This window comes from Melanostigma gelatinosum, assembly GCF_949748355.1.
Source record: "Melanostigma gelatinosum genome assembly, chromosome: 7".
NCBI lineage: Eukaryota > Metazoa > Chordata > Actinopteri > Perciformes > Zoarcidae > Melanostigma > Melanostigma gelatinosum.
This window is the reverse complement of record NC_136640.1, coordinates 17,247,124-17,269,212: the sequence shown is the minus strand read 5'-3', so window position 1 is coordinate 17,269,212 and position 22,089 is coordinate 17,247,124. Positions and strand designations below refer to the sequence as shown.

Genomic DNA, 22,089 nt, shown 5'->3' with positions numbered 1-22,089 from the left:
AAGGAGGTGAAAAGGAGTCCACATGGTACCCAAAGTGACAAAAACAGAGGGAGAGATGAGAGCAAGTCCATGAATTAAAAATAAATGAAACAGAGAGCGGATGCACGATACTGCCACTCTTGTAATAAGTTAATGAAAGGCAAAATAAATAATTACTGTGGCGCCAGGTGGTGAAAGAAGCACTTTCAGTCATGGGGCTTGCTCAGATCAGCGGGTGGTGGCCATGCTGCTTTTAGACTGTCGCATGCCAGCCAAATGTCCTCCGCTCTGCAGATGACCCCAAATCTGTCAGGATGAACCCTGCCGCCTTCAACACACCCGGAGCCCCGACCTCCCCCCACTAATCGGAGGGTCAGGGAATCCAGCTGGCTGCACATGGTGACGGAGATTTCACATGAGCATCAAGAGCAATGAGATTCGGAGATAAACTTGGCTGACTGGAGTTATATGCAATGGGCCAAATTCAAGTAAACACCCCTTTTGCTTCTGTTGTTAGTGGCTGTAAAATGTAAACTCTGCCCGTGTAGAGAGGAGTCTGTGTGTGGAGTCAAGGCTCACAGCCAAACATGTGCGGTCAGCACTGTGCAGTCAGCCAGGCCACTAGACAGCAGGCCCTGAGGTTATCGCTTGCTCAAGTGGAGCACTGGGCCGTCCATTACCTCACTTTACTATCTCCGCATCCAGGAAAGGGGAAACTAAGCTATTCAGAGAGCTTCTCAGGGGCCTCCTCCACAATGCTGGGTAAAGGAGATGACTGTGACAAGTCACCGTTTACAGTATCCTGCACACATGTTGTATTGCGCCAAGGATTACAAAATAAGAGTGAGTGCATTGTCCATTACATTCTCTCACAGATTTTTGGTTTTGAAAGATGCACAGGTTATGGAAACATAATCCAAATGTTTCAAATACTTTTTAACAATTTCAATGTGGCCTTTCTGTTTTTAGTTCTTTATCATATGGAAGTCGTTGAGCACAAAGGAAGTTCATTATTTGATGTCACACAATAGAAAAATAATCTTATTTCAAGCCTGTTTGAATATACAAATTAAATGGGATTCATGATAAATGCATTAGCCCAGGCTTTGGGTAAGAGCTGAGATAGAGAGATTGTGGGCTGTACATGTGGTTAATGATAAATCAAACAAACTGGGTTAGCTCTCACAGCCTGGCAAAACAGGACTTGTTGAAACTTGGATTATGTTAACAATCGCTGTTGAGTAAGGGAAACTGTAAAAGCCAGGCTCTTAGAATAACATCTACAAAAAGTTGTGTTTTTAGCTTTTAAAGTGAAAACGTTAGAGGCGGAGGACTCTGCAAAGTAAACACAATTAAAACCACGACTTCCTTCTTTGGAGTTTCATTGGAAATTAAAAGCAAGGTTGTTCCTTCAACTTACACCGAGTCTGAGTAAAAACACAATGTTCAACTCACAACAGTTAAGATATGGCAATCATCCTAAATGACAACATAGCATCCGCAAGGCTCTAACACTTTCTAATATTTCCTTCATGAACCAGATGTACGTCTCGTAGTTTCTTCACTCTGGAGTTTAAATGAAGCCTTGTAAAGACAACTCCTGTGTTTCTGGCCTTTTTTCTTTGAAAGGGTTCTATCCCGGTTGCTCCGACAACATAATTATATGTAGTTAGGCATGAGCTGCAGAGACGGGAGTGAGAGACACCAACTAAGCGAGAAGGAGAGAGAGGGCTGGAGCACAGTGGCTTGTCATTATGGGTCTCTTTGAACCTTATACAGAATGGGCAGCCCAAACGTGAGACCGAGCCAATGGTACTCTGTGCTCTGGTCCTCACGAGTCCTGCCAAGTGTCTCGTTTTTCTACTGGACCCACCTTTGAAATAAACACTGTATATCATGTACTGCTAGGCGGGAATACCTTTAGCATCATGACCTGTGGACAGTTATCTTGTATTTTTCTTATATTCCTATTTCATATTCATAATTAATTTGCCTCTAAGGCAGTTTGGATAATTACATTTAAAATGTGCCAAATTGTAATTGGTATTTTGAGAAGTTTGGCTGGCATTAGATATTGGAGGACATATGAGGACACCTGGAAGGAGACTTCTACTCTCAATCCAACAGCTGAGCTCATGGAATACATCATAAAGAAATCCATATTATTGTTGGGAAACCTGTAACGGTCTCACTGAACATTTCACTTAGCTAACATTGAGGATGGAAAATATCAAAAAAGGCATTAAGAGAAGAGCAGTTTGTGGCCTCTGGACCTTCCATAAACCTTAAATTAAAAAAGACACAGCAAGTAGCTCTACTCTATCTGAAGAACACCTCATACCCAAGACCATTACCCTCAAACAGCCAGGAGCCCATGCCCAGCCCAGCAACCCCCCAAACACTCCATATTCAAAGACACACACACACACACACAATTCTTTCTTTCCCCATCTTGATCTGATTACAGTGGGCGGGTTGGTGACAGACACTGGGCATGCTTGAGGGGCGGCTGATATCTGAGCTCTCCTCCTCAGCCTTCACTCTCAGCCAGTCAAGAGAGCAAAGAGATAATATATATGAAGAGCTGACCTCACCAACGACAGCAGCCTTTACAGAATCATGGGAACAAATTTGTCAACACAGGTCACCACTCACAGAAAGACTAAATGGTTTGGAAAGATTATTTTCCCTCATCGCATGACTGCCAAATATACTCCTAGCTAATGTGTCTCCAAGACTGCTTGTTGACACTCGAGATGCTTAAATCCACTTTACATCAAAGCTCGCCTGTTGTTGCATGAGTGTGGCTGACAATAAAGGGAATAGATGATACTTCAATGAAATGAGTGGGAAAGCTCCTCATTAAAAGATGACGAAACACAGATGCAATGATTGCATATCTTTCGATATGAAACCTCATATCTATCTCTCTGAAAAAAAAGCAGAAGCAGGGCCCAAAACAGAAAGGGCTTTGTTCCCATTGTAGCTCCTGACCACCTACCATGGGCCCTTTAGTGAAGCACTCACCCTGGAATGATCAGGCGGGCCGATTCTCCCCCAAGACTCCTGCCGGCCTACGGAGACCGCTGGGCCAAACACATCCTGCCCATCTCCTAAGAGATTATCCAACTCAATGAACACATTGAGCACAGAAACACTGAAGGAAACAGGAGCCTGCTATTCAGCTGCATCTAAACCCAAACTCTTCCATTCACACCCACGGTAAGGCCGAAGAAGAAATAAGAGGACGTGGTGCACTTACTGGCTACTTCCAGCGAGGCGTTGTGGCTCACTGCCTCTCCCAGGTAGTTGCGGGCAACACAGACATAGGAACCTTCATCCGGTTTGCTCCGTCGTCCATGGACGATGCGTAGAAAGAAGAGGGAGCCACTTGGCAGCAGCATGCGCTGAGAACGGGGATTGTCCCTGTCCGTTTCCACCCGCTCTCCATCCTTGTACCACTCCACTGTCGGGGTCGGCCGCCCCTCCGCTTTACAGTTGAGAGTGGCGGGCTCCCCCTTGGACACAATCAGGTCAGACGGGTGCTCCACTATCCGGGGAGCGGAGTCCTCCTGGCGCAGACGGGATCCTAAGAAGGAATGGCAAACATGAAAGTTTACATCTGGGAGGATTTACACCTTTGAATGTCTTCTATAGTCCTTATTTAACTCTGCCATAATCAAATACGTTACATAGGACCTACAGGCCTGTTGTCGTGGACTCTATAGGACAGTTGTAAAGGCAGCTATACCTTCCTCTGGATATATTAACATAACAGGCATCCTTGAATTACCTAGCAGAATGTTTTAACCATGCAGGGTTAGTATCACATTCAATTCTTAAAGAGTTCAACACATAATCATGTGTATGTTCTAATTATCTACTCTTGGGTGAGAGTGTAAATCTTTTTTGTGTTTTCTCAACATGTTTGGATGAGTAACGTACTAGAATGGATATTGATGTTCCCCAAGTATGTGTGCTTCTTTACTTCGCCACAAAATATACTGATAAACAATATGTATAACCTATTTACATAAAGACAATATAATTTAAAAGAAGTGGAACACATTATTTAAGGTCCAATAACAGGTACTGCTGATGCCAGTAGTGGAGCACAAATAAACTACCATTCTGTGAGAGAAGTAACCCTTTAATTACAGTAACAGCTCCTTCAGTGAAGCTTAGCACTGCTCCAGCTATGGGACTGTAATTTCTCAAAATCAAAGAGCAAAGAAGAAAAGAAGGAGGCAACAGTAAACAGGAATATGACACGCCTTTAAGGTAAAAGGAAATTAAAAGATAAATGATAAGATATGGATGCAGTGCATATCTTCGGGGACAAAGAAAGGAGCAGGAGTAGAGATTACTCTGTTGAAGAAAGAGTGCCGACAGCAGTGCCAAGGGGGTTAACACCCCAGTGCTATCTCAGGCCATTACTAATGCTCTCCGACCAGTCAGCTGAGGCTATCAAACCTGCTTTACATGCTAATTAGCTTCCTGTTGTTAATTCCTGAAGGGTGGGACTTGATGGCTGTGAATGCATTGTGTGCCAACACACAATAGGATGTGTGCGTGTGTGTGTGTGTCTGTGTGAGGGTGAGAGAGTCTCCCCCCACTTGCTATATCTCCCAGCGTAGGCCTTTGGATCTCATTCAGGACCAATTAAAAAGAGTCTGGTCCAATTGGAGGCACAGGCCTGCAATTCATTTACCCAGCATCCCGTGAACTTGCCACACTGCCTCATTTCTGTGCCCTCCACCCATCCCCCGCCATCCTACAAACCTGGTGCTGAGAAAGCATCTTCTCGCGGTCGCTGTATATTTTTGCTAAAGTCAGCATAATCAGCGACAGCTCCGTGGAAAGATTAATCACTTCGATGCAAATGTGTGGTGTGGTCAATGGAATATAATTAATCATATACCCCAATGAAGGACATCATGATCAAGTAATTCCTCGACTACAGTTTATGACAGGGAAGACTGTTTTTCTTTTTTTTATCTTTGGGCATGCATCTTCTACACTTGTTTTTACACAAATCTCATGCACACACTGTTTTCCTTTGAGACTTGTTGAAGTCTACTTCTTTGGGAGAGACTTTCGTGTCTATATCCTGCACGTACCTTTTCTAAAACTAACTGCAGTGGTTGTGTATGGCTGCAATAATGGTGGGAGAACATAAATATCAAAATAGCTAATGAGCCACTCGAAAATAATTAATGAGACGCTGCGCTTATGATTGTGGAATATTACAGGATTTTATGCCACATTAAAAAAAATTGCCAGTAACAACTATTTGGAGCAATTATACCAAAGCCAATGAGTTGGTGATTAAATATTTAGTGGCAACACATCAAATAAGAAAACCCAGTATTTCTGCCTGTCATTGTATAGATATTAGGAAAAACATATCTGTAGAGATTAAAGCATTTCTGGGAGACAGATGGTGAATTAGAGAAAGCGGCAAATCAAGCCTTTAGCGGGGATGCTGAACAAAGTTTATAAAAAATACATGTCTGTGCTTCCTGGCTATTGGAGCGGCCTGAACCGCTACCAGGCTAATTAACCTTAATTTGTAACGTGCTCCCGTCAGAAGCTTTTGAACCTGCAGACTATATTATGCTAACGAGGCCCAGCCCTTTTGGTACGGCAGCATACTGGCGCACAGAGCTGAGCTAACACTCCTCGCTATGCTACCATACCCAGGCCCACTACCACCGCCCTTCACCAGACAAGGCGGGCTAATATGTTTTATTAAAGAGGACTTTGAAGGGCTCCGCCACCATCTACTCAGCCCGTTCCCTTCCTGATTTAGAGAGATCCTCTCTAATTTAAAATGGTCTGAAGTTTGGGGTTTTATGGGGGAACCATTAACTATTTAGATGTGGCCCAGTGTGAGGAGAGCTGTGCAGCAGGGAGCGCTGTGTTTGATCAGCGGCTGTTTACTGTAGATGATTACAGCGGATCTGCATGATTAAGACGCAGACTGAGAATACAATAAACGGGTTACAGTGTCCTGTTACGGGGAAGCTGGTAAGAAAAAGCAGGTGTACACACATTCAGCAGTTCATATTGCGCTCTAATAAGTGTGGGATTCCTGAGTGTGAGTGTGTGTTTTGAGCTGTGAGTGGGTGCGAGAATGTATCAGTTACACAATGCTATTATGCGTCCCTTGTTCCTGATTGAATTCACTGTGTGCATGTGTCTGTGTGTCTGTGTGTATTTGTGCTGTGCTGATCCCCATAGACCAGGGCTCTCAAACTCATTTTCACTCCGGGCCACATCAGCATCATGGTCGCCCACAAAGGGCCGGTTGTAAATGTCACTACTCGTAACATATTGTTAAATAACTCTCTGCATTCACAGTTTAAAGTAGTCTTCAATGTACTCACAATACATTTCCATGTTAAATGTACAGTAACCAGTCAAAGAGCTGCTTCTAACTGTTTAAGTATCTCATAATTTGACTTTCTATTTCATAATTTTGACTTTCAATCTCATAATTTTGACTGTCAATCTCATCTTTTTGATTTTCAATCTCATAATTTTGACTGTCAATCTCATCTTTTTGACTTTCTATCTCATAAATTTGACTTTCTATCTCAGAATTATGACTTTCTATCATAGTTATGACTTTCTATCTAATAAATTCGACTTTCTATCTCATAATTTCGACTATGGGGATATTTTTATCATTATTAGTCTAACTTAAAAAAATTAATAAAAAGTTTTATTTTCTTTTTTTTTTTCTTCTTTTTTTTTTTTTGCTGGCGGATTCGCGGGCCACATAAAATGACGTGGCGGCCCGCGGGCCGGGAGTTTGAGACCACTGCCATAGACACTTTGAGTGACCCCAGTTCCTTCAGCTCCATTACCCCTCACCAGGGGAAAGAGACACAGGGGGCACTCCCATGTCCCCCTCTACAGGTGCATGCTTTCAGAAGATGGCCAACCAGCTGACTTCACTCCTTCCCTACAGCATGTTTTGAAGACCAAATCAGAAACACGGGAGGAGCAGAGTGCACACTTCACTACTGAGCCAAGCTGTTCGGCGTCTCTTTCTCGCGTCTCCTCCCTTTATTTCAAAGCGATGCCCTTCCTTCTCCTCTGCTGCTTTCAACCGCCCTCGCTCCTACTCTCTATCCCCTCTCCTCCCCCCTCCCTCGCTTCCAGAAAGAAAATTTGAGATGAGCTAATGCAATACACTTCACTGAGGGGAAGCTGGGACTTCTACTGCAAGGATATGATCGATTGGTGCCTGAGGCAAGATTCTCCTTCTCCCTTAACCCTCTCACTTGCTAGAGTGAGTCTTTTTTCTCATTTATTCACACACACACACACACACCTACACACACACACACACACACACACACACACACACACACACACACACACACACACCTACACACACACACACACACACACACACACACACACACACACACACACACACACAGTTAAACTATGCTTGAGGGAGCCTTTGCTTGCTGTGGAGGTGATTAAAAAAAACTATGACTCTCTGGGACTTTTCTCTCAATGATAAAAGCAATCTCGGTAATGAACAGCAAACCATGAGAGCCCAACAGCAACAACAAGCACACTGAATTGAACAGCCTCAGACCCATTCGCACAGCCACCACAAGGGTCCAGACCCAGACACTGACCCATGTGTTCACACACTGTCTTCATGCATTCTAGGATGCATGAGGACCTCCGGCGTATTTGCCCACTCTGAAACTAGGCTCTTTCCCCAGTCCAATCATTGATAGACAGGGCATGATCGCGGGATTTGCAGTGGTTCTCAAGAAGCCAAGGTCACTTGGCTGCCCATTAGATCACCCGGCATACTATATGGATCTATATTCCACGAGATACACCTGCTTCCTCTATCTGACAATGAAATATTATGCATAAGAGATGGCTGCTACTGATCATGCCAATAGATCATTATGGGGTGCACTGAGCAGGGCACTCATACTGCACTGGACCTCAGTGGGTAAACTATCAGATTTGGGGGCACTGAAAGACATCATACTAATAACAGGTGACATAAAAAAAAAAGATTTAATTGTATAATCTATAAAAGTTATCAGCATCAGTTTACAAAAATGTTAGAACATTTTACAGACAGCACACTTTAAAACCAACACGCTGTTGGTTGTAGCAGCCAGAGCAACTCCACAGTACTGAACTAATGCATGAGAACAAGGAGAGGTAGAGGAGTGAGACAGCGCCTGGACACAGGCAGGAGATATGTAACTGTAGATGCTATCGTAGTTTATAAAAACGCAGCGCAAGGACACAGGGGACAAGGATAGAATATCTCCACTGCACATTCAACCCGTGCTGCACCATTCAACCGGCTGTTCTGTCGTTTGTCACTGTTAACAATGACATCAGTCTGCAGTGTAGCTTATACACTATAGCGATGATAAGAGCTGCAGTATTGATTATGTATGATTACATAATGCAACAGTTAGTATTGGAAGAATTTCACTGAGATGACATTTACTGTCAGAGATGCCAACTGCAAGAAAATGCAATAACATCTGGTTTGTGGCTCTACAACGCTGTCTGGGAGGCAGCAATCGATCGAACTACTCTGACTGCAGGCATAAAAGACGGCCCTGGAACTACAAGCTAGACTCTGAGCAGCCTCGGGACAAGAAGCAGCTAGACAGGGTCAGCTCTGTCAGAGCCAGGGTCATTGCTTAAACACAGCATCTTTGCCCTTTGCAGTTCAAAGCTCATGTAACCCCACAGGCGACATCACGAGTGCTGCATTTGTATTACTAATCACTCTCTGCATAAAGATGATAGAGGAAGGCAGACCAACAAATCAGACAAAAACCACCGGCCTGGCAGAAGTAATAAGTTCAGGTCCAATGATTTCCCGAGCATGAAAAAGCCAATGTGCCTCTGTCTCTCACAGCTCTTTTCCTTGGCAGAGTGTGAGGTGGAGGAAAGGAGCCAGGCACCTGCCCTTTACCCCGGAGAACTCACAGGGGAGAGGGACAGTGAGGCAATTTAGATCTGTTGTCACTGAGGTCCCCTGAGGTATAGGGAGACGGGCTAATGTGTCGACTTCCTTGAATGATAAACCACACTTCACAATGCTGGGTCATTCAGTCCAATTCTCGCTGTGGATCAAACGATCCCAGCCAAGGATTGCATGTGTTTATATCGTGGTAAAGTTTCATTGCCTCCATAAAGCTTCTCAAGGTAACAGAATCTCAAAAAGGCCGATTGCTGAAATCGGGAGGTGTTGCCGTAGCATGTGAGCCGTATCATCACACCCCATATCAGATGTCCAGCTGAGCAATGGCAGAGATATGGAATATGGGTCTGCGATAAGGAAGGCCAAGCACAGTAGGGCACTCCCTATCTACAGTCACATTAATCTGTGATTATGGGATTTAAGAGGGATTTATGGCAGAGATAAGGGCAGAGGGCGCGTCCCTCGGGGTAGCCAGGCAGAGACCGGAGCCACGCCTGCTCGGGACGCTGCCTGCCAATAAATGACTGAAAGCAAAAGAAAAGGCACCCTTTTCTGTTGAATTAGAGACGATAAGGGAGAGAGAGGCCAGAGATAAGAGAGAGAAACAGAGGGAGAGACGGAAGCGGAGCGAAAAAGGCAATAGAGAAACTGAATCTTTTACCGTTCCAACATCAGGATCCCACCCTGGAATGCTCTGCGTGAATGACTTTGCCAGTTGCATCAGATCAGACCTGTTTTTAATGTTACACAAGGCTATCACTTACACTCCTAAGAGGCAGGATTAGAGCCCCCGTGTGTGAGTGTGTATGGGGACCCGGAGGTGGGGTGACGGAGGGGGGTGATGGATATCTTTATGGCCTCTTTCTTTCCTCATCTCTTTGTCTCCGTTGACCAAACAGAACGGGGTACGGTTACCGCGCTGATACCACAGCAGCACTTGAGAACAGATATCAGTTTCCAAAAAAATAGTGCCGCCGTCGAAATTAGTGTTTTTTTTTATTTTTTTATCAAAGCAAAGCAAACCTGAAACACACTACCTGAGAGTTTACACACAACACTGCCACCCTGCACTACACTGTTTGATTGTTTATCTGTATTTGCTGTTTTAGAAACGAAGTCCACACACTCACAGACGATTACAAAGCTCCCATTGATATTTGAGTGATGTATGGCTTCTGCAGACTGTAATGCAAACAAGACACAAAGCGCCTTTGTTGATTATGGTTGAGACATTGAACAAAGTTGAGGAAGTAATCAGTAAAAAACACAGACTGTCATAACTGCAAGGCTCCAAACACAATTCAGTCATTTGTTAATTTCATTTTAAACAAAATGAAGGTGTGATACACAGAGAAGTTACCATTGGTTAAAAGCAGATCAGTGACTTGTAAAACACTAAACTTGCTTCGGTTTTCAGCAGTTCTGTAAATGGGGACGAATAAAATATTAAGATCACCGTCGTTGCCTCTGATCGTCCTGATGCTTATTGGTCATATATGATACAGAGGTGGCAAATCTGCTGACATTACATCAGGATGGGATCCAGCAAAGCCCCCCCCCCCTCCTGGCCCTGAAGCACTAGCCCCAAAACTGTCTGTGTCAGCTGGGAAACGCATCCCTGACTCTCACCTAGCAGACCAGGCCGGGGGTGAGACAGCCCCAGCAGAGTGCTCCTTTGGGAGGCTGGGGTCCATCCTGCTCTGGGGCCCCCATCTGGAGCTACGACAATGGGAGCAGTATTTCCACTTCTCCTCCAGGCTTTCCCAAACGGGCCCGACACATTTGAAAGACACCAGGCGTAATCAGAAGTATGACAGAAGGAGCTCTGATGCTCATGAAACACCTCCTAAGTCAACCGAAGACAACACGCACATCTTTGTTTCGTCTTTCTTTGAAAACTCATCTTTTTTTTTTTTTTGGTAAGCTCATAGATGAAAGCCATGAATGGAAACTCCATTGTTAAACAGTGCTTGATTGAATACAGCTTTCCTCTCACACTTTAAATATCCTTAGCATGCTCACATAAATTGTAAGCATCATAAGAAGAAGAAGAAACTGTGAAAAGACAAAATGACGAGAAGATAAACTATGCAATCATGAATTTTCAACAGAAACCCAGGGGACACAATTGTGGATGAGTTGTGGCTCCTCCTGATGCCAAGCAGCCCCAGTGACACAAACAAAAGCTGTCAAAGTCTGCAGAAGGCCACGAGGGCAGAATTCATTCCTGCAGGATAAACACAGTTGCTATGCTTTATTATATCCATTCACCGAGACAAGCAGGAAAGCTGTAGTGGAAAAGACTGGAACGCTTGTTAGGAGGCTGCCTGTCAAATTGGCTCTGGAGACCATGAAGGCAGACGGGCTGAACAGAGCGGATGCAAGCAAAGAGTTGGTCTGTCTGTTCTGTGTGTGTGTGTCAGTCTGCCTAGCATCTACCCATCAGTCCATTAACTTGTCTGTGTACGACTTTGAGCGGCCTCCTCACGTTGACCCTGCATATTCACAGCGATGACCTAAGAAGAAAACTTGGCTCGTGCTGCTCATGAAATAACTCCAACATCGGTGTCAAAGATGTCGTTCCTTCAGCGGGGCAGAGATCCCGGGAAAAGAGCGGTAGTTAATATGTGCTGGGCTTAGACCCTCTAATAGGAAGCCTCTGCATGCTCCACAGTCAAGGTTGGGAGCACAGATGGGGATTACAGAAAAGAAGCACCGGGGAGCGTGAGTGGGCAATTACATCTAGTTTTTGTTTTCCAACATTGCCAGTTAATGATGAGGTTTGACCAGTGCGTTCGCAGTGATACATCAAAGCAGCCTGCAACAGCAGGATAGGAGAAGCAGGGGTAATTGAATATGCTGGTTAGGGCTGGGCGATAAATCGATTTAATCGATTAATTCGAATGTGTGCTTTAAGGCGATGTGTTTTATTGAAAATCGAGAAAATCGCCCCCACTCCTCCCCCCCGTTGGGTTCCCGTAGTTGAGTGCGCGCGCATTGTTTACAAACGAAAACAATGGCGGCCAGCAGTGAAGCTCTCGTTCTTAAGAGAGGGAAGAATGTGTCTTCGGTGGTCTGGAAATGGTTCGGGTTCATGTCATCTGACACCGAACAAACAGCACCACGATGTAAGGTCTGTCTAAAAGCTATTGCTACAAAATCAAGCAGCACAACAAATTTAATGCAGCACCTCAAACAGAGGCATGCCGCCGAGTGGGAGAAGCGTTGCGCCCTGAGCAGGGAGCAGGACCGCGGGAGCACAAGCGATGCCGTCTTCCTGGCAAAAAATATTTAGAAAAAACATGCACTACTGTTTAATACTGTTGGTTATGTTGTGAATGCACTTGATTTTGTTTACATGCACTTATTTACTGTGCAAAATATGTTATGTTGATGTTAGATCAGATGTTGCACTTTTGAAAATGTGAATGTTAAAGGGTCACATACATTTTATTTCATGCTGTGTTTGTATCAGTGTATTCAGTTAGAAAAGCTTAGTGTAAAAAGTTACATTTGCACAGTTGTTTACAATGGAAGGCTACTATTTAATGCCATTTAATGTTATGTTTAATTTAATTTTATATTTAAATGATTCAGGGAAACAAAAGAGTGACCAAATACTTTTTGTATACTACAGGCACCTTTCTACAATGTTCAGGTTTTGTTTGCACTTTATTTTTATCAACCTACGAGGGAAAATCATCACAAAATAAAATAAAAAAATGTTTTCAACAGCTTCTGTCATCTGCAAAAATTTGTGGGGGAAAAAATCGATTTAAATCGTGAATCGGATTTTTTGTAAAAAAATCGGAGATTTTTTTTTTAGGCCATATCGCCCAGCCCTAATGCTGGTACATTTATTTCCCAACAGGGGACAGCAGGAGTCTCACTGCTGACTTGTTCTTCCATCAGCTGCTCGAGTTGAAACCCTCAAGAGATTAATAAATTGCATTTCAGCAAAAAACTATTTGTTTAGCATTTTGAAAAACAAATATAGCGTTAATAGCGTGGATTATAAACATACAATTAACACGAGCAGATGGGTAAGGCTCAGTTTCACATTATGCAATGATTGCACAGGACTGGAAGCAGCACTCCAGGTTCAATGTAAACACAACTGTACGCTGAATTCAATTAAATCTGCCGTCTGCTCTGTTCTGCGTCCATTACAATCCGGTGCGATGGTCTGCTCCTCCCAAGGTCACTCTTAGGACTGTCTGACCAGCCGTGAGGGGACTGGGATAGGTGGCAGGCAGGGGAGGGGCTGGCGAACACTGAGGAGAAAGGACCAGCACACTCAGCTGGCACAGCCTAGCCAAATGGAGTATGGCATTTGGGCTGGGTGCCAAGAAAAAGAAGAGAGATGCCAAAGTGAATCGGGGCAGGCACGGCCAAAAAGCACCTAATGCTTTTTAAATGTTATTTAGTCGATGGCAGCGGCTGATACTGGTCTGCTATTGGATCAGTGTTGTGTTACAGTCCCTGAGAGCAGAGACGATGACCTTACGTAGGCTATTCCAAATGTTCAGCCAAACACATTCTAAAGTAAATCTCAGACAGCTGGGTGTTGAAAGGGAATTGCAGTTACAGCATTCAGACGGGGGGGGGGGGGGGGGGGGGTACAACGGTAATGCCGGAGTGCAGAAACCTGGCACATTTCCTTCTCGTGCCCTTTAGGTTAAAAGGGTAAGCGCGGAGCACATAACATTGGACCGTCAATGTGTGAAAGCTCGTGTATGTGCAAGCACACATGTGACAAAGCTTCATTCCGCTGCAGTGGAGCTGTGGATACAAGGTATTATTAAAGTGAACCGTGGCTCCCAGAGGCATAGCGTGGGTTAAGACTCCGTGGAGCCAGTTTCTCATGCGGCAAGATCCCAAAGACACCAGCATGGCCTGTGGAGCGGGGCATGGCCCGAGTCCAGCCAAATGGAACACAAATCGCCCCAAACGGTTCAAAACCTGGCCTGGAAAAAACGAAAGTGGGACGTAAGGCATGCCATGTGATGCACAGTAAATATTTGGTCAAAATTAATGAAGGGGCGAAGTCTGCCAAGAAGCCTTTTTCTAGACGTCCACAGAGGGGAGACTGTGCCCAGTCTGGCATTAAAATTAAATTTCCTTCTGCAGACAACTGCTCACTGGCAATGTCTGCTTTCCAGCACCCACTTACCACATCCTCCCCTCAAGACACATACCAACTGTCCAGGTACACGGTGTTTTCTTTCATCCTTCAACTGAAAATGACTTGGTCATAAATGTGTCAGTCTGTGTCATCTGTCAGTTTTCTACATCTGACAGCAGAAAAACGGTCAACGTCTGAGTAACATTTCTAAGGAAACCGGTTTTCCTCCACAGTTGGAGACGGAGGGGGAGGGAGGGGGGGAGACAGATCTGTGCGAGACAGCTGTGATGACGAATGCAAGAGAGGAAATATCCCTATCAGTTTTGAAAGTGGAAATAACCACCCTGAGGATATCTTTCTCTGTTCACTGACACTGAATTGCATTGATTTCCCCAACTTCTCCCTTCACAAGTGGTCAACAGTGAGGCAGCCAATAAAGAGACTTTTAAATCCATCAATTATGCGTTATTAGTGTCTATCAAGAAGGGTGTAGTCCGCCCTGTCGTACTAGAAAGAGACAAAACAGAGCAGAGGGCAAATATAAAGACCATGTATGCGATGGATGTCTGAATGAAAAAGCAAATGCAAAGGAAAGAGGCGTAAGATCAGCTCAATCAAAGTCAATGTGTAAAGAAAACACTTTGAATCATTCTAATACGCTTCAAGATGTCGAAAGAAATAGACGTCGTTATCACTACATCATTAGGTAGAGGTGGAGACAGAAGTGAGTAGTACGCTCTGATTAGAGGACTGTAATAAGATGGGATAAACACCGTCTGTCAGGACTGAATGTCAGAATGAATCACAGCAGTCAAGTAGGACCGCAGTCATCGCAGAGCGCCTTCACACATTTTGCAACAACGTTCTCTGAGTCAAACAAAGGTGTGATTACTGAAGCCAAGTGCATGTAGGGAAATGGAGGTGTGGCTCTCTTTTTTTTGTATTTTGAACTATGGGGCTTCAGATTAAGACTTGGTGACAGACACGAGGCAAAATGAAAAAGCAATCTCTTGTGCTTAAAGCCTGAAGAACCTGTCTCTCAGCCTGAGACTACAATTGTTATTCAATTAGAGCTTTCAGTGTGTGGGCGAGGAGAGCGGATGTGGGAGGGAGAGAGAGCGACTGCAATAAGAGGGAGGATAGTACAGTAGAAGGATACTAAAAACGTGACACGAAGGATTGATTCAAAAGCTCTGCAAGTCTCAGAAATGATGAAGTTTAAAAGCTTTTGAAAAGGTGAAACTCCAGAGGCTCTTAGTAGGAGTCAAAAGCATTGTTCAAAGGGTTCAATAGAGGCGGCCCTTTGTACGAACAGAAAGGTCAACACACGTTATCTACAGCAGAAAACATAAATTAAAAAAATGTGGGATTGTTCATTTGTCTTCATGTCAATTGTCACAACAGATTTAAAGGAAAATGTCACCAATGTGCAGAACAAGCCTGATAATAGACCAGGATCAAAATGAATCTCCCGACTCAGAGCGACTGTTGGAAATCCACCCGGTTATTTGAATCCTCCTCACCATGGTTACAGCTGAATGGTGGCAGCGGCTCCAAAAGCAGTCCTATAATGGTGAATCTCAAGGTCACCTTCTCATTAATTATGTTTTCCAGCGCTTCCTCCTAAATACAGCGCACCCCTCCTACTTTCATCTCTGCCTTTGTGTGACAGAATCAGCCCCCGAGGAACGCCACGTAAAGTTGCTGATGCAGCTCTGGATGAGAGCGGCTTCTTCAACACGAATCTCCTGAAGCAGTCAATCGCACCGTGTGGATTAAAAGAAATGTGTTTCAACATTTTAAATAAACAGGAAATAATGTTTGGGGAAGGAGAACCTTGTCACCAGAGGGAATCTTAACTACGACAGTATAGCTAAGAGGGGGAGGGACCAAAGACGTTAATCAACTAATTAGCAGTCTCTCTTTTAACTGCTAATTTAATCTATCCCTCTCAGCCTCTTAAATGGTATTTTTTCCCCTGTCAGTTATAACCAAAGAGAGGTTTAGCATTTCAAAAGTGTATCCAGGCCTTGCAATGAGGGGGTAATAGAATGGTCACAGAGGCTGGGAGGAGGCCTGAGCTCAGGGAGGGAGGAAGAAAAGAAGGACACTGGGGAGAGGCCGTCCTCAATGCCACCGCTCAGTCTCCCCATGTGGAGAAAATGAAAGGGAGGGAAGTCTGCGGAGCCTTTTTAAAATGCACAAGGCAGAGCACCCTACGGTAGCATGGCTTCTCCGCCACAGCTAACGCCGGGCCCGGGGCAAGCCTTCTAGGAGTTCCTGAGCACGCAGGATTTAGATCCATGCGGGATGTTGGCCGCGCTCAAACCAAAACCTCAATGCCGCACTGAAGCTTTGCACCAGGATCATTTATTCACTCAGCCCTTTTACACATTAACCTCACCTCTCCCCAGATGTCCACCTTTAAAAGAAAAGAAAAAAAACAACAACACCAGCGTCCTTGCCTCAAAGTGTTCAACCACTACCATCCTAATCAGCACATTTGCTGCCATGGGGGACCAGTGAGAATATGCAATGTGAGCACAGAGAGCCAGATCAAGAGAATTCCCAGAGCTGGTGTATCATAGTATGTTTGACTGCTTCGTCCTCCTCTCCATCCCCCTTCCACACCCTGGGGTAGCCTTTGTGTAGCGCCCCCCCCCCCTCGACACTCCTCACACACCCTCAGTCCCTCGTGAACCATTCTCTTCCCCTCCTCCATGCCTTACAATCGCCCTGTTAAGGCGACACAATGCGGCCTCCCAGTGCCCACAGGCTTTTTTCTGCGTGTCAGCCTGCTTTATTTAAAAAAGGCTCTGCACTGACCAACCACAAAAAAAAAGGCAAGTCTTAAAACAAATTGTGCCAAAACAAAAAAAAAAAAGGAGGGGGATGGGTAAGAGGATGAAGAGATTCCTTAAGCCCCCTTTCGCCACCCCACACATACACAAACGCACTCCCCACCTCTCCTTCTCGCTCACATCTATATTACTGGAGTCATGGGCAAACTAATCCACGGCGAAGCTAGATTAAGTAAACATGCAAAGTGATGTAGAATCAAATGGGGATTAGCATTATGCAATTTGCTTGTGCGTTGCTTGTGTCTGCAATTCTAACGCTTTGCATTTCTCATACCAGGAAGCGAAGCCGCGGGAAGTCAAAGCGTGGCATTTGTGAACTGAGACAGAAACCAGACGACACCTTTCATCCTATAAGGACATGTCATTTATCACTACCACACCGACTGGCAATAGGGAATGTTTGTCCTCCACGTCAAGTGTTAGAACAAGATGCGTTCACTATGCCGACTGACCCACGAGTCTAATATCCTGGACACGCCTGCTGCTTTCCAGTATCAGCCAGCTCCAGACTAAAAAGCGAATATGAAGTTATGTTCCGGAGTATTCTTAGTGCGGGCGGCTTAGCTCTGTCTGGCTATACGTTTGTAGAGCTTAGACTGGCAGAATATTTGAGGGATAAAAGTGAGACTTGCTAAATAAGCCATAACAACATTATCAGCAAGCGATGGGCATAACTCTCCTCAGTTCCGACCGTCGAAACTGAAGCCTGGTGACACATAGCAGCTAACTCCTGAGGAGTTTCAAGCACCAAGACACACAGGGCACTGAGATGCATCCTCAGTTTTACAAAATGAACTATATCCTCTGACGCGTCGTGCAGACACGCGTATCAGTCAAGCTGCAGCCGCGGCAAATTACAAACCATTGATGTCAGATGGATTTGTTAATTAATCCAATTAAGCAGTGCTTTTAGGTAATTAGGGGAAAAGCAGATCATTAAGAGCCACCGCCTAATTATCTGCCCTAAAACAAACTGCTTTGAAATGTTTATCTCGTCTGTCATTAATGACTTCGCCACAGTTCTCATGAACAGGAAGAGCACACGGGCTGCCCTCCCACATTCCTCCATCTGGTTTCACAAAGCCAAAGTCGGCCTAATCCTGGATCTTAGGGTGTAAAACCCTGCTTGATTTGGATCAGATTAATGTAAACTAGTGGAAGTTATATATATATATATATATATATATATAGCTTCATGGGCACTGTCACCTCGCACAGGTGTGATATTTGTCAGCAGACCTGAGGCTCTTTCTATACTGCCCGCACACAACATCTGTTCGCAGAGTTAAAAAATCATGATTTAGGGCCCATTTAGAATTCCGCTATTTCACAAAAAAAAAAAAAAGAGTAGAAAAAAGCTGTGACAGCGCTTGAAGGGAAGAGGCTGGCTTTAATGAGCAGGTTTTAAGGCCAAAGGAAAGGTAATCGTAAAGAAGACAGGAGACAGAGATGGCTCTCACCTGTGGTCTCTGCTCATTAACTGGCCCTGAATCCTGCTGTGTCCTGTCATATCGTCATGATGTAGGAGGTGGAAGGGCTCAGCAATTTCTCAGCACTTACGAGTAAATTTGTCAAACCTCAACGGGTAGGTGCTGCCGGGGGCTGGGGCTGATTACCAGGGCACCAATGACTCCCACAGCCCATTCGATTTATCAGCACCAGCACACGGTCACACTTATACACGGTGCTGTGCTTGCATACGACCACCCAATGAGTTTACAACAACATGGATGTACATTTTCAAAAAAGAGGTCTGATATTTGCCTTGACATTATATCCTGCCTGTTAATATGCGTCATTCAAATCTCTTGAAAGTAATCTGGAGTGTCATTTTGAGCACGAGGAGCACAGACGCCTCTTCTGAATGGTTACTCTGAGGCCAGCATAAGGTCTGACGGCCACATGGAGGAGAGATAACAACCATTTAGTGTGGCAGATCACCTGATAACAGGGCCGAGCATGACAGCGCAGGGCTGCAATAAGCATGTCAACACAAGTTTGACAAGGACGAAGGTCATCTCGTCCCTCTCCCTCTATTTCACACATACAAGTGGTATAAAAATACTTTCACAATCAGGCCAGCAATGTGAAAACGATCTCGATTCTATCATCAGAGATGTTACGAAACACCATTAGGAGTTTGTTTGAGAGACTTGATACCTTCCCTACACTAAGCAATTACCCCTCCAATTAGCAGCAGCTATGAAATCTTTTTTTGCTGGCAAGTGGTGCGTAATCCAATTTTCCTGACACGAGTGTCTAATCCACGACCAATCCGTTGAGTATCTGCTGTCCAGTCCGTCTCTATATTAGCAGGCCCTGTTCTCACGCCTCTCCCAAGAAAACCTCCCCAGACATCCCCACAGCCGGGGCGTAATTGGAAACCCTGGTGTCTGACGGTCTCTCTCACAGGACAGGACCATTAGCGACTCAGGCCCGGGCTCAGGATCCGGCCGAGGGCGAAGCAGATGGAGCCACCACCTATAGCTCGAAACCCTCACCTCTGATCCTACTTCCTGTTCAGGCGCTACAGTGTTTCCTCAAACGACTGTGGTGTTGCAGGATTTCCCCCATCGCTACATTTCTGCCTCTCTACATGAAACAAAGACCCAATTCAGGAAACTAATCAGGAAGCACGAATGACGTTTGAATACGGACACATTCTGCAGAAAGTCAGTGACTCTGAATCTGGACGAACACAGCGACCAGACAGAGAATTGAGACCTTTCAGTTTGGGCATGATTGAGATCCCTAACATGTGTAGTCGTGCAGAGAGACATTCTTTTTAGGAACAGATAGACACAAAGCAAGAGTTTGGAAAGAAAGGGGTTTTGGAGCTACGATAAACAGTAAGAGCAATGTATTAATATTTCAAGAAGTAAACTACCTTATACATGTTTTTTCTTCTTAATCTGTTTTGTACAAGCTTCTCTTTGTGTAAAATGACCCACTTGCTGCCATCCAGGGTGCACTTTTCCTAATGTCTTATAATTGGGTGAGGATTTGCTTCCTCACAACTCAGAAACAACTGACCTGGAAAACCCAGCTATCATGGTCCTGGAGCTCTATCAAGACATCATCCATGTGACGGGTGAGGAGGAATAATGTGTAAGATAATAAGGAACGATGGAAGCAGCATCAGAGGACAAAGACAACTGAAACCCAGCGGGCAGATCGCCACACAAAGCTGAAATAAAACCAGAGCAACAGCCAAATGAAAAATAAGAAATGTGGCCGATTTTCATCTTTAAAACATATACAGAATGTTGCACTCGGCAATAACATTCATGCAATGGGCAGTGTGGTGACATACATGGAAACATGGTCTCCACAGGCGCTCGTGCTGTCTGTATGACCGATGATAGCTGCTCCCTCCACTGATCCCACATGGCTTCAGCACTTTATGTGTGCTCAGCTCTTAAAAGTAAGACAACCCCTTCACCCTGAGGTTTTACATGTTTTGGTCAAGAGGGAAAATTTCGCTGTGGTGAATCAGAATTGCCTTCCTCATTGCAAAGCATGAGACCGAGGGTTGAAACACACTCCGTGTTTAACACAAGTCCAGTGTTCAAAAGTGTTTTGTTATGGTTGGGGAAGTTAATGTCAACACTTTGCCCTGGGGCAACTATTTTTCACTGAGATGACATTTATTATGTTAGTAACACATTTTAATACTTTTTTACAATGTTTTAAATTGAACTGCTTTGTTCTACATGTAATTAATTCCAGTTGTATTGTTATGTAAGCTCTGTAGCTTCACAAATAATTAAAGAGATTTGTTTTCACCTTTGACCTTTTTTATATTAAACTTGTAGCTAAAATCCACATGAAGGGCTATAATAACTTGGTCACTGACTTACCTGAGCACACATGGACAAATCCTAACAGAAATACAAATCCAATAGAAGTTGGAGACATCATTTAACGCCTCTCTTGTGAGAAATGGCCTTGTGTAATCCAAATTATTCAAAAAGGCAATTTAGGCATCCGCTCCGTCATGTCAAACTGCAAAAAAAACTAAATCTTAGAATCCAGAGTTTAAAAATGTAACACCCAGATTTTAGTTTGTGAGTCACAAAAAAAGCTAAATATCACAACAGTCCAGGAGCAGTTTATCAAGAGCGTGCATTGGCTTCTTGCTGTGGATGAGTGGAAGGCTTCAGAAAATGGAAAAAGAAAACATAATACAAAAACAGTTCTCCGCAGCTCTAACACACCATGTTACAACTGCTAGAATATGTGGGCAGAGAGGACGGAGAGCTTCTCCTTTGAATTCATCCCGCTGCTGCAGCGCGCTCAGACCACTCGGGCGATCTCAATCAAACCATTTCGTGCCTTTGTGCAAAAAAAAAAAAGGACGAATTCCAAAATCCACTGTGACTAAAAGTGAAGTCAAAAGTGAGTGAAATGGCGCGTGCGGTCGCTGCAGTCCACAGCTGAAAGCCTCTGTCCTTGCAGTCACATTATTTCAGTCCAGTCTTGAATCTGTCACTTGAGATCGGAAAGTTTGCGAGTTAGTCCTGTCCTCCCTCATCCACCGGATCCGGGACACAAGATCAGTGCAACTTTTCCATCACTTTGCCACCGTTTTCTCCGCTGCTGCAACTCCGGCTGATCCTCGCGCGCGTCGCAGACCCCGAACCTCAGGCGAGAGGGGGGAAATACGGATTCATATTCACTGCGTTTCATTCAAGGAAAGCGGAGTGCCTCGGCAATTGGTATGCGCCTCTCTACCCCCTCCATAGACCCGACAATGTTTCCCAGAGAAGAAATTTAACCTCTTCGAGGCTGGATGAGCGCACGCCGACATGCGAGACTACTGTATCTGCTTTAACTGTGTCCAATAATAAGAGAAACCTCATCAAAGTACTTGGACATGTTTTTATTTCTTCTGCGGTTCCATTAATACAAATGAAAGCAACAGCCGCTTCCAGTGATATTCCTAAAGGGACTTATGAGTATGTTTTTGGAACTTGCCAGTTATCATATAATGGCTTTACCATACTTTAGGGGTTTGTTTTGTCTCCTGTGGTTTCATAGACCATTAATATCCCAGTATTACAAACTACAATATATACATGCTATGTTTATCCTTCTGCAATGTAGTAGAGGATGAAAAAAAAGTAATT

At 44.5% G+C, this 22,089-nt stretch overlaps 1 protein-coding gene across 1 annotated transcript in view; it reads right to left on the bottom strand.

The window, feature by feature from the left end:
* Positions 1 to 21,371, bottom strand: part of robo1 (roundabout, axon guidance receptor, homolog 1) — a 130,639-nt gene extending 109,268 nt beyond the window's left edge. The window contains exons 1-2 of the mRNA XM_079272101.1: positions 20,821 to 21,371; positions 3,242 to 3,568 (exon numbers count right to left, since the gene is read on the bottom strand). Of these exons, the coding sequence (XP_079128227.1) occupies positions 3,242 to 3,568; positions 20,821 to 20,881 (388 nt within the window). The 5' untranslated portion in view covers positions 20,882 to 21,371. The remainder of the gene's footprint in view (positions 1 to 3,241; positions 3,569 to 20,820) is intronic.
* Positions 21,372 to 22,089: the final 718 nt, after the last annotated feature.